The 14,029-nt window shown below is 34.1% G+C and overlaps 1 protein-coding gene across 4 annotated transcripts in view; it reads left to right on the forward strand.

Moving 5' to 3' along the window:
• The window catches only part of Map3k20 (mitogen-activated protein kinase kinase kinase 20), a 174,620-nt gene that overhangs the window by 74,357 nt on the left and 86,234 nt on the right, over window positions 1-14,029 (forward strand). For all 4 annotated transcript variants that reach the window (XM_026389532.2, XM_026389530.2, XM_026389531.2 and 1 more), the window contains exon 3: window positions 6,847-6,934. In XM_026389532.2, the coding sequence (XP_026245317.2) occupies window positions 6,847-6,934 (88 nt within the window). The remainder of the gene's footprint in view (window positions 1-6,846; window positions 6,935-14,029) is intronic.

The following is a 14,029-nucleotide window of genomic DNA, read 5'->3' on the forward strand; positions in this document are numbered from 1 at the left end:
AAAGTGCAGACTTGACCCAAGCCTCTTCACCTGCACAGATGGATTCTGGAAATATCTTGGGTAGAAAATATAAAATGGAATGTTTAAGACTAAGCAAACCTTTGCATTCTTAACCTTAAAATGTCCAATGCTTGAGCATGCTTGAAGAATCCAAAGCAGGAAAGGATGCTCAAGAAATTGTGTTCACTGTATTTGTCTTGGACACAGAACCTTCAAAAGGCAAAGTGTACCCATCCAAATCCTCATAAAGTTTAAATCAACAATGAGTTGATGAAATATATTTCAGGTGTGGCTTCTACTGTTGTATAGTTGATTGACTGTCATTCTTATGAAATCTAGATTAAATTATCCTTCCAGATATAAAAGAACAAAATGAATATAAAATAAATTCATTTCCTCTAGTATTTTGCTCTTCTCGTAATATTGTTCAGAGTAAACAGGTCCTAACCTAGGCTATCTATAAAAATTATTTAAATACACTAAATACTTTCATTGATCACTATTTTTCCTTCATCCTTCAAATGTTATTGAGTACTTTCTGTATATAAGGAATCTGACCTTTTCCCCACATATGCTGTTAAACTAGTCATTTCACAAAAGGAGTAGAGAAGGTTTTCCCAAAAGGCAGAGGTCACAGGAGCAGACAAAAGAAGAAAAAGGAGTATCATGTAAAAACATTCAGAGCCTGGTACTGAGCAGGTAGAAATGCATCTAAAGTGTCCTCAGCGCTGTGGCTCTCGGAACCCATGGCCTTCTGTAGGAGGAACCTGGGTGAATATTAGTTTGTTCCAGATCCATGTCAGGAGAAGCTGACAGGTCACAGGTTAACTACCCTAGTTTTTATATGCCTATAGTATCCTGGGAAGATAGAATTTTACTTTTTGATGCCTCAGTGCTAGGGAGAATGTGAATTTCCTTGTAAATCAATATTTTCAACTCCATATTTATATGTTCTTATATATTACATATAACATGCTCTTATTGCTTTTTCTGGTTTTAAAAATTATACATGCCTATTATAGTTTAGGAAATATAAAAAATTTAAAATAACCTATGATTCTTTCTTGAGATAGATAACCACAATTAATGTTTTGTTTTATTTCTTCCCATTCTTCTGTATATATCATTTAGTTTATTTTATTGGTACATTATTATCCTACATAGTAGTAGGATTCATTATGCCATATTCTTGCATGAGCATAATATAATTTGATCAGTCTCATCCCCAATACCATCTTCTTTTCTCCCCTCCTCTTGTTACCTATTTTTTTTTAAATATGGGATCATCACATATCTTTTCTTGAATTTTGGCAGAATATAGTGACTTGAGACCCATATTGGTATTTTGGAGACAGAGCTGTTTCTGGAGAGGGCCTTTGACCTTACTTTTACAGTGTGCTTAGTTGACTGTGTCAGCTGAATGACTGGATGAGCCACTTTTCTTTTTCTTACTTTCATACTCACATGCAATCCAGAATCTTAGAATTAATAAGGATCTTATAGATCAGGGTCTGTGGAGTAGTATGTTTAAACAAATACAAAAGAGAACAAAAAGGAGCCATTGCCATTCATGGGCAGTAAGAGTATACCCTGTGTTCATGCCAGCCACATCATAGGTGGAAACATGTACCCTGCTGAGACATGGTCCAGCTCAGCATAGGGCCATAAAGCTTGTTCTAAATATAGGATGTGAGTGGAGACTTCTAGCTTAGTGATGTGGGGCTTCATACACTACAATTTTCATTATAACAATCAATAGGTTGTTGTCATATCTTTGTTTTACTTTTATTTCACAAAAAGAAGCTAATTCAGTTTGTTTGCTTGTTTGTTTTGGTACCAGGGATTGAACCCAGGGGTGCTTAACCACTGAGCCACACCCCTCAGTTTCCTTTTTTTTTTTTTTGACATGGTGTCTTGCTAAGTTGCTGCTGGCCTGGAACTTGCAGTCCTCCTGCCTCAGCCTCCCAAGTCCCTAGGATTACAGGCATGCACCACTGAATTCAGTTTTATTTTTAATATTTTTGTCATATAAACACACATAGACTTATCAATGGACTTTAGAAGATACAAAATAAGTTTTAAAGATGTCGAATCTTTTTTTTTAAGAGAGAGAGAGAATTTTTTAATATTTATTTTTTAGTTTTCTGCAGACACAATATCCTTGTTTGTATGTGGTGCTGAGGATGGAATGTGGGCCGCATGCATGCCAGGCAAGAGCGCTACCGCTTGAGCCACATCCCCAGCCCAAGATGTCGAATCTCTAAGAATATTGTGGCAGCTTTCCAAAATTAAATAAGTTTTAATTTGGGGCTTGGGTGATAAAAAGTTTTCTGGTTTTTTTTTATTTTCCATGATGCTAGAGATTAAACCCCAGGCCCTGAGGCATGCTAAGCAATTGTTCTATCACTGGGCTCCCCTCCCCTCCCTGAAAAACAATTTTGGATTAAGGAAGGGGATGGGATCTCTGGAAGTGGAGATACTAATCTTATCTTAAACTGTTTGAGAAAGTCCTTTAAGGAAGGGAATTAAAACTGATCTTTGACTTCTTTTAATATCTCCAATGGAATTGGTCTTTTGGAACCTGTGTGCTGGTCAACTTCTGGGAACATGGCACACTGAGCTAATAGCTCATCTCTGCATATAAACAAATAGAAATGCCAGATGAAAATGAACAACAAAACACCTACCTCCTCTCCAGGTTTATTAACAAACTGAAACTCTTGTAATTTTTTCTATAAAAAACGTAAGAAGGAAGGAAGGGAAGAAGGAACTGGCCTCAGCTGTAAACAGTGAGAGCAGGCACACATTTCACTGCAAAGATAGCATAGGCATTTTTGACCATTGATACATGCATTCCTCATAGATATTTTTATAGGTAGAGTTTTCGCTACACCATTTATTCCTCTGATTGAGACCCTTACTTTTTGGAGTATGTTGGAGCTTGAGTTAAAGTTGTTGCAGTCTCAGCTACTCCTTAGATCCTCAAATCCTAATCTGAACAATTACATATTTATTCCATGATTATTTAGACCTTAAGATGATTATTGAATACATAGATTCTGATAATCTCTGCAAAAGTCTAATCATCTTTCAAGCTTTTTTATTGTGGTAAGATATATATATATATATATATATATCATAAAATTTGCCATTTTAACTTTATTTAAATGTGTAATTCAGAGGATTTAATTATATTTACAGCATTATGCAGTCATTGACACCATCTATTTTCAAAATTTTTCATCACCCCTAACAGAAGCTCTGAAACTATTAAGAAGTAACTCTTCCCCATCTCCTCCTCTGCCTAGCCTCTGGTAACCTCTAATCTGTCTAGTATGCTTTCTCTCTGAATTTACCTACTATGTACATTTCAGATAAGTTTTCAAGGTTCATCCATTTAACAGCATGTATCAGAATTAATTCCTTTTATGGCTGAAGTAGTATTTTCACATCACATGTTTGTCAGCATATGAACACTTGTTATCACTTTTGGCTATTGTTAGTAATGCTATATGAAATTGGGTACAAGTGTCTGAGTCCTTAGAATAGTGTTTTGCAAAGTATAAAATGTGTAGATCCTATATAGGAAAAATTAAGCCTTCTGGATTTCAAGGTTGACAAAAATTATTACTCATTGTAACTGAAGTAGACACAAGAAGTTGAGAATAGCTCATATACCTATAAAAATCAAAATTAAATTTTCAGTTAAAGATAAAAACAAAATCAATACAATTGAAATCAGCAATTTGTATAAAATTATATTTACTGAAAGCAAATGGTTTATGTTGGTTTTAATAATGTAAAAATTTTTTGGCATGATGGACCATTATTAATTTAGCTGTTATCATTATTATGTTTCCTTTTTAACAGCAAGCTTATTTTTAAAACACTAATACATTATTTTGATGGACAGTCCATCTACTAAGTGTGTCCCAGAATGTAAATCTAGGAAATAATGGAATAATAACACTGTTGCAAGCAGACACCTGTAGGTACTTACTATCAGGTACTGACTGCTGGGAGCACAGGTTTTCATCATTCAGTTAACTCCACGCTTGTTTCTGTTGGAGCTTGTCTGAATTGCTAGCATCCTGATATCATTTGACTTTTTTATTTTTTAAAAACACGTCACTTATTGTCTGCCTGTTGATTATTAGCCTATTTCCATGAAACTAGAACAGCACTCTAAAGTATTGTATTGTTTTCATGTTGTTAAATCAGATTCTGAGTTCATTAAATAAAAACCTAAATCCTTATTCCAGGAAAATGTCCTTTACTTTCAAAGTACACTGCAAAAGGGTAGTCTTGTGTTCATACTTACCAACTTCTAAAAGGAATAAACACTATCTTCCTCGAGGTATTGCTTGGCAAAACCTTAAATATAAACATGAAAATAAGCTGGAACGCTAAAAGTCTTCTGATTTATAAAGTGGTCATCCAAGGATTAAAAATATTCCCATATTTGTTCATTACTGATACAGAAATTTTTAATGGTCACAGAATTCAGATACCCCAAAGAATATACCAAAGGTTGGTATTTCCCGGTTTGACAAATACCAATCCAGACATAACTCTACTGCTTTTCTCACATTGCATTCTAATACTTTATTCCCAAAGTGTTGATCTGCCACTGAAAATAGGGCAGCTTGTGATTTCCAAACTTTGTGTGAATTCTCTTTTTTTAAAAAAATTTAATTGATTTTATTTTTTTAAAATATATGACAGTGGAATGCATTATAATTCTTACTACACATATAGAGCATGATTTTTCATATCTTTGTATATAAAGTATCTTCATGCCAATTCATGTCTTTATACATGTACTTTTTTTGCATTACAGTTCTTAATACGCATATATACCACAATTTTTTATATCTATATAAAGTATGTTGACAGCCAATTCGTGTCTTCATACATGTACTTTGGATAATGATGTTCATCACATTCCACCATCCTTGAAATCCTGCATCATTTCATAATGAGAATTTAGAATTGCCATGTAGGTGAATAGTTGTGATGCCCAAGTAAGGCATTTTCTTCCTGATTGGGAAGTATGTGAGGGTGGTTCTTAGTAAACATAGAGGCTCTGCACCTAGTAGGCACTTGACGGTGCTAAGGAATTGTTTGTCTAAGCAACAATAGCCCCCTTCAACACAAAAGAAAAAAACTGTCAGCTCAGCCTTGATAAGTGTCCTATCTAATCAATGATAATTTTCCATTCTCTATTCCATATTAACCCCCTGCCATTCCTCAAATCTGTTTTCTACCTATTTGTATCACCCTCAAAAACAGTTTCACAGATTATGTTTTTTTTTCAAATATTTATTTTTTAGTTGGACACAATACCTTTATTTTATTTATTTTTATGTGGTGCTGAGGATCGAACCCAAGGCCTCGCATGTGCTAAGTGAGCGCTCTACCACTGAGTCACAACCCCAACCCCAGATTATGTTTTTAATGAAATCTTAACTCTTACCCTATAAAAAAAATATCAATTCATATGTGCAGATTCCCAAAGGGCAGGTCCCATTCTTCTTCCTCTTTCTCCCTGTCCTCTTCCTCTTCCCTCTTTAAAAAAATTGTTTTTATTGATAGTACTGGAAATTGAACCCAGGGCCTCACACCTGTTAGGCAAGCATCTGAGTTCCCCCTTCTGACCAGGGCTTCTCCATGTTTTTTTCGGGGGGTGGGGGATACTGAGGATTGAGCTTGGAGGACTCAACCAATGAACCACATTCCCAGCACTTGGTGCTTTATTTTTAAATTTTGAGACAGGGTCTCACTGAGTTGCTTTTGCTGAGGCTGGCTTTGAACTTGCAATTCTCCTGCCTCAGCCTCCCGAGCTGCTAGGATTACAGGTGTGCACCACTTGCCAGTCATCCATTTTTGTTAATGAAGATATTTTTCTTGATGATCTCCTTTCTGGGGTGGGATCTTAAAAATCTACTATTTTCTTATTGCTAGTAACATAACTTTCACTTAAAATATAAAACATTTTTTATATTTAACTCCCATGATTTTATGCTTCATTATATTTATTTTATAATAAATTATAAAGTAAATTATATTTATAATTGATTAACTATATTTTATCTCCATAAAACTAATAAAATTTCAATGAATATATATGATTTATCTAGGCAGTATCTAATATTCTATAGACATTGTCAAGTATGCACGGTGGTATGTCTGTTTTTCTGTTTTAACAATTAAGTTTAATAACTATTTTTTGCAATGTCACTCTTCAGTGCAGTTTTCTGTATTAATATATTTCAAAGTATACAAACATGGTGTCCTATCAGATCACAGTGAAGGTCAAGAGCCTACCTTTAATTTTTACAGTAACTTGCATACAAAAAAGAACAACATTATATCTGGAATAAATTATTAGGTAATAATATAAATGGGTATTACCTGAATCTCTTCCAGTAATATTTGAAAATCTCTACCTTAATTTTGACTCATACTATCAACAGAAGTTTAGACTTGCTGTGGCTTCCCAAAAGAGATATTATGCAGAAAAAATATACATATTTGGTTATTAGGAGAAGGGCTTTAACTGTATGGCATCTACCTCTTGATTCACCCTCCTCACTGTCAGTCATGCAGACTGTCTAGTACCCACCTCTTTGGTTGCCTCTTCAGCCTCATTTCCTTTTTAAATTTTCATAAAGCTTCAAAAGAAAATTTTTAACTTTCAAGCATTTCACTAAAGACAATTTTCTCAGCATCACATATTGTTGTATATCTCTGTAAATGTAAGTAAATAAAATTGAATAGGAATCCTATTTTATTAGGCTATTATAAATGGAATTTTATATAATTTTGCATTTGATTTTTGTACAGGCAGAAATACTGAGTGTCCTCAGTCACAGAAACATCATCCAGTTTTATGGAGTAATTCTTGAACCTCCCAACTATGGTATCGTCACAGGTAGGAACTCGTTATTTGACTTCTTCCTTTCCCTAATTACCTAGCTTTAGATTGCTTAATATGCTAAAATGCTTAATATTAGGTTCACTCACGAATTGTGTACTACTGTCAGATGTCACTTTTGTTGCTATAAAGCATTAATAAATCTGATTATATCAATATAATTAAGAATAGTGTTTCCACTTCTACCCATGTTTAATTGTGCTAATTATATCTGCGTAAATGCTATTTAAATGCACTCGCAGCTGCAATGCCAATACTTAAAGGTGCCGTTTAACTAAAATTTCATTTAATTAGTTGAAATGAGAGATGTTTTTTGTAACTCTGTGACCTTTTATAAATTAAGATTTCTTGAGCTATTCATGCTGTAATTCTTTGCAAGGCATTTTAATCCCATTAGAGCATTTTTTCTTCAAGATCTCTGACTTGAGAACAGTATTTTTCAGGTTTGGTCATCTGATCTGATAATGACCTTGAACTAAATTATCACTTAATTTGCAGCAGTGATTTTTTTTAACTGATGGAAATACCCTTTTCAAAAATGAGCACATAGAATATTTTGCAATGTGAAAACAGAAAGACCTATTTTTAATATTCTGTGATTATATTTGTACAATCCAATGGGAAGCTTTAGGTCTACAGTAACTATAAGTTCAATTTTAAAGTAAGTAACTTTGGTCAGTTCTTTATCATGGCATTTCTTTGATTAAAAGCAAACCAAATAAAACCTCTGAAAGAATAGCTCTATTTTCTTCTACCACAGTAGTAAGAGCCTGGATTGTCTTTAAAGAAAATAGCAATAAAACATCCTCATTAAACAAATAATTATGTTAGGTACTTTCTTATAGATCATCTTACCTAATGCTTACAATAACTCTTTGAGTAAGGTGAAATAATTTCTATTTTACAAGTAAGAAACTAAAACTCTAATCGAAGTGACTTTCCCAGAGTCCTCCAGCTAGTGGTAGAAACAGAGGGGTTCACATTTCCCAGACTAAGTTTTCTTGAAGCTCCTTTTGAATGCAAGCCAGGTTCTGGAAGGCTATGAGCTTACTTGTTCTTCAGTTCACAGGGACATGTTTGCTGTTACTTCGGTCTTCTGGCGATATGTAGTTTAACATGCTTTTGCTCTTTAGTAGCATTTTTACATAGGTTCTTAGCTGGAGGGACTTTTAGCCCAAATTGCTACCTTTAGGCTTGTATCAGAAATGGGATATGCTGCAATTTTCCTCTTGAGCCTGTGCTGCTTATTAACATGGATACCTCCAGTTGTGTTTGGTGTTAAGGATAAATCATACCTAACCTTTTGTATCAGTTTTCTGACTTAGAATTAGACCTTTTCCTAATTCAATTATCATATGGCACCTTTTTCCCAAATTAATTTTTTTTTAATTTTTATACATGTGAATCTAGTTTTCTGATCCTCATTGGTGGCTGATGCTATTCTTGCCTAGTAGAGGCTATTCCTGTCTACCAAAAAGATTAGAAACTCTGCTGTTTCTATTGTACCCTTGATGTGTAATGCTTTGGAGAAGATTTTAGCCTAAGTAGGTCAATGGGCTATTCATGGAGTTTTCTAGTTATCTTGAGGTGAGGATGAATTGTAGAAATGGGAACTTGAGTCGGGGTGCAGGTTCTTTTCTTACTGTCAGTTCCAAGGAAGATGTGAACAAATTCATTCTTGGCCAGCATATTCAATCTGAGTTACCTCATTCAAAGGAGGGAAAGGAGTGATAAGTTTGATTTTATTTAGTATTTGTATCAAATTAGCTAGTCATTTATTTCATGCATCCTTTTAACATTTCCTGCTTATACCTACCCAAATTCTTTGCTTAAATTGATTAGTTCTTGATGGATCTGTTTCCCTCCAGAGCCAATAAGTAAGCAACTGTTAACATTAAACATTTCTTTAAAATAACATTTCAGAATTGAAGCATAATAACAAATTGTATACTTATTGCTCTCTTATTTACCTGTTAAAGTTGATTATTAAAGAGATCTATTAAAGAAGTTTCAGTGCTCTTAAATGTGTTATTTTAGTGATTGTTGTTTTTGCTAGAGATTTAGTTTTAACTCAGTGTTTATTTATTCAAACCTTTTCAGTCAACCTTGTGCAGCATTAGGATAAAACTATGCTCTGTACATGGATAGCAGTACATATACCAACTAAGCCAAGTTTTGGGGTGAAATAATCCAATGGATTAGGGATGGTAGCACTTACCTTGCCTCTTGAAATGAATACAAGTCTTAGTGTGAGGAGGTGAAGGGAAAAAATAAAGATAGGCAGCCAACAGACCTTGCTCACCCAGCCTAGCTAGATAGCCCTCTGTGAATCTTGTCATCTGTATCAGATGTTCTGGACTCCGAAAGAGGATGTTTGAATGGCTTTTGAGTTCGTATAACTTGAGTTTTTTGTTAATAGAAAATGTTGTTGCAGCCAGCAGCTATTGTCAGTCATACTGAGGGTTTGATAGAATGATTTATCAGAGTAATGGAATGGAATGAGTGCTGAAATGGGAATTAGAAGATCTGAGATCTTGTCTTGACTCTGCCAAAGCTTCCTAGATGGGTCACTGAGGATCTCTGTATATCTCGGTTTTATCATGTAAATGAAGGTATAAAAGGAGAGGATCTCTGAGAGAGAGAATGTATGTGCACATTTATGTATGTGTGCTTGCTGAAACTTTTCATTACCTGATTATAAGGAGGCCTGGGGAAATGTCTAAGAAGCAGCTGCTAATTTATTTCCCTTAGAACGGATGAACAGTTACAAAGAAATGGAATAAGCAGAAACTCCAAAGTCAAGAGATAAGATAAAATAATGGGCTCTCTTTTCTTCGATCTTTGGAAACGGCTCAGTTCTGTACTAGTCTCATTCTTTAATATACATGCATACACACTATCATAAATACTTTCCTAGGAGAGGGAGGAAGGAGTTGTTAGATACTAGATCATGTAGCCCTTTTGTTGCATGCTGAATGGGAGGGGAACCCCCACCCAAAGTACCTGATATTCCAAGTGTAAAAAAGGGCTGCCAGACTGAGTCTCATGGTTTCAGGGAAAGCAATTTGGGATTCCAGAGACCTAGGGGGCTGCATCTTTGTTCTCAGGGGCTGCTAGCACCTCTTGTTTGTCACCTATTCCATATTGCCATTTTTTTGTTTTTGTTTTTGTTTTTCTTGTAGTGCTAGAGATTAAACCCAGGGCCTCATGCATGCCAGACAAGCCCTATACCACTGAGCCACATTTCCAGCCCCTCTGTGTTACCTTTTACCACTACATTAAGAGAGGATACTAATTCTGCATGATTTGTCAGCAAGCCCAAGTTCTCATTAAATCTGACCATGGAAAGCATACAAATTTAAGTGCCCAATCTTATTTCCTTTAACTTTATATTGATTTATTTTAAGCACAGACACATTTAATTTGCATTTTGATATTGTGCTGATCTTTTTAGCCAATTAAAGACATGTCAATTTTTATTATAGCAGTTTGCAGACATTTGCCCAAATTCATTTGTTCTACTGGTTATGATCCAAACTAAGTTTGGTCTTGGTGATATTTTATTATAAAGAGATTTCATGATAATGGTATTTGATTCAACAGTACTCAATATGTTTGGCTTTCTGTATCTGAATATTCCCCATTCATGAAACCAACAGAGGGTCAAAAATATTTTTAAAATAATAATAATAAAACAATACAAATAAATGAATGATACAACTATTCACATAGTTTCTACATTGTATTAGGCATTATAAATAATTTAGAGCTGAATTAAAGTATGGATGCTCCTCCTCTAGTGTTGGGATTTTGTCCTGATAAACCCTCCATTAAGTTGAAAATACCCTAAGTTGAAAATACATGTAATGCACCTAACCTACTGAACATCTGAGCTTAGCAACGCAGTGCGCATGGAGTATCGATTGTTTTCCTCTTGTAATCTTGTGATCTTATGACTGACTGGGAACTATGGCTTGCTACTCCTGCTCAGCAAGAAAGTAGAAAAATTATTGTTCTCATATTACTGGCCTGGGAAAAAGTCAAAACTCACAGTATGTTTTCTACTGAATGTATATCACTTTTACACCATTATAAAGTTGAAAAATTATAAGCTGAACTATTCTAAGTTGGGGACCATAGTATATGGGAAGATTACTTATGGTATGTGCAAATAATATGTCATTTAAAAAAAATTTTTTTAGTTGTAGATGACAGAATACCTTTATTTTATTTATTTTTATGTGGTGCTGAGGATCGAACCCAGTGCCTCACACATGAGCGTTCTACCACTGAGCCACAACCCCAGCCCCAATATATCATTTTATATAAAACATGCATCCAGGAATTTTAGTATCCTGGTGGGGAGGGTCTTATCTTCATTAACTACCGAAATAAGACTGGTGGTAATAGTGTAGTAAACCTGGTAATTTCAAGTTGTTTTCTCAACTATTATCTATGAGATGAAATGGGTTAATTTTTAATTGGTGACTCAGTGAAATAATAAATTGTTTAGTTCATCATTAGAATAACTTTTAAAGTTATTTTTACATGGTTTTCAGAGTATATGACCTTCACTACAGTCTAATATGTTTGAAATATAGTTGTTTTTGGATCTCTGTCTGTTAACATCTGTAATTTTATCCTAAGCTACAAGTACCCAAAGGCACAGTTGGATATTTTAGTCCCATAAGATATAATAATCCTGACTCATTTATTTTTTCTTTTTTTAGTACCAGAGTTTGAACTCAGGGGCATTTAACCAGTGAGCCACATCCCCAGTCCTTTTTTGTATTTTATTTTGAGACAAGGTCTTCCTAAGTTCCTGAGGCTGGCTTTGAACTCGCAATCCTCCTGCCTCAACTTCCTGGGAGTACAAGTGTTCATCACTGTGCCTGGCTGACTCATTGCTTTGTAAAGTTGTTTGTAGAAAACTTGCTTTTAATAACTTCCTAAAGTCATAATTCAGACCTTATAGTTCCAGACATTTCTTAATATGTGTTAATCTTTGTACCTCTAGGTCTCCTTTCTACCCTCTTTCTCCCTAACACATAAAGAGCACAGCACCCAACAAAGTATACATATTTTTTAAGTACACATAGAACATTCTCCAGAATGTATCCTAAGGCCATGAAATAAGTTTCAGTGTATCTTAAAGAATTGATATTGTGCAACGTATGTTTTCAAACCACAGTAGAATTATGTTAGAATTTAACAATAGAAAGAAATATGGAAAATTTCCAAATATTGGAAATTAAACAACATGTTTTCTAAATACCCCTGGGACAAAAATGGGATATTGATCCTGAAAAAAAATTTGAATGGGTTTTAAAATGTTTCAAGTTGAAAGATTATAGAATGCAGATGGACCAGTATTTACAGGGAAATTTATAGTTCTCAGTTTTAGTATTGATAAATTAAGTTTCTTCAACCTGGAGAAAACGACAAGAACAAAGTAGAACTAAAGTAAGACACTGAAGGGAACAGAACTCAATAAACTAGAAAGCAGAAAAATAATGGAGAAAATTCAATGAAAAATTTTGTTTTAAAAAATCTTTTTATCAATAAAATTGACCTTTGATTAGATTGAACAAGAAAGGAGAGAATATACAAATATAATAAAAGATAAGAGCTTTATATGAATCTTTCAAGACACAGAAAAAGCATATGACAGAGTATAACACCCATTGATAATGAGACTCTCAACACACTAAAGTAGAAAGAAATTTCCTTTACCTGATAAATAACATTTACAGAAATCCACAGCTCGCATCATATTTAATGGCAAAATGCTTGATGTTTTCAGGGAGACTGAGGAAAAAACAACAGGTTTCACTCTCACCGTATCCCTTCAGCATGTACTGAAGGTTCTAGCCCATCAGATCAGGCAGGAAAAAGAAAGAAATGCATCCAAATCAGAAAGGAAGAAGTAAAACTGTCTTTCTAACATCCTCTCTGTAGAAAATCCCAAGGTATCTACAAAAATAAAAATTTCTAAGTCTAGTATGCATTTTTAGCAAGGTCACAAAGATCCAAGGTCAACATACAAAAATTAATTTTACTTCTATATACTAGAAATGGAACAAACTAAAAATGAAATTAAGAAACAATTCTGTCATAATAGTTTCAAAACGAATAAAATAGTTGATTATAAATTGAACAAAATAAATGTAAAATTTGTACAATAAAAACTAGGGAACATAACTGAGAAAAAATAAAATCTAAATAGAGAGATATTTCATGTTCATGGTTTAAAAGATTCACTGTTAACAAGATAGCAGTGTTCCCCAGGTGATCCACAAGTTCAGTACAATTCCTGTCTAAATCTCAGCATTTATAAAATTTGACAAGACAGTCTTAAAATTTATATGGAAATACAAAAGACCTATAATAAGACAAACCAGTCTTTATAAAGAATTAAGTTTGAGGTGTAAGACTGCTTTATTTCAAAACTTTATTTTAAGTCTGCAATAATCAACACAGTGTAATGTTGGCTTAATATATATAGATCAGTGGAACAAAAGCAAGTCTAGGGGGAAAAATATTTGTGCATTGGTTTTCAGCAAAGGGGCCAAAACTATTCAATAAGCAAAAGATGGTCTTTCCAGCAAATTATGCTGAGATGATTAAAAATCCATACATAAACCAAACAAATTTAAATCCTTATCTCATACCCTAGACAAAAATTAACTCAAAATGCATCATAAGCTAAGTATAAGGGCTAAACCTATAAAACTTTTAGAAGAAGAATAGGAGAAATTCTTCATGCCTTTGGATTAGGCAAAGAGTTCTTAGATATGACACCAACAGTACAAGCCCATGAAAGAAAAATCTATAAATAAGAATTTTTACTCTTTGAAAAATCGTGCTCTTAAGAGAATGAAAAGACAAATGACAGATTGAGAAAATATTTGCAAATCATATATCTAATAAAGGACTTGTATCTAGAATAAAGAACTCTTAGAATTCAATAAAACAACTCAAGAGAAGCCAGGCGAGGTGGCGCACACCTGTAATCCCAGAGGCTTGGGAGGCTGAGACAGGAGAATTGCAAGTTCAAAGCCAGCCTCAGCAACTGTGAGGTGCTAAGCAACC

The sequence above is a fragment of the Urocitellus parryii genome, chromosome 1, assembly GCF_045843805.1.
Source record: "Urocitellus parryii isolate mUroPar1 chromosome 1, mUroPar1.hap1, whole genome shotgun sequence".
NCBI lineage: Eukaryota > Metazoa > Chordata > Mammalia > Rodentia > Sciuridae > Urocitellus > Urocitellus parryii.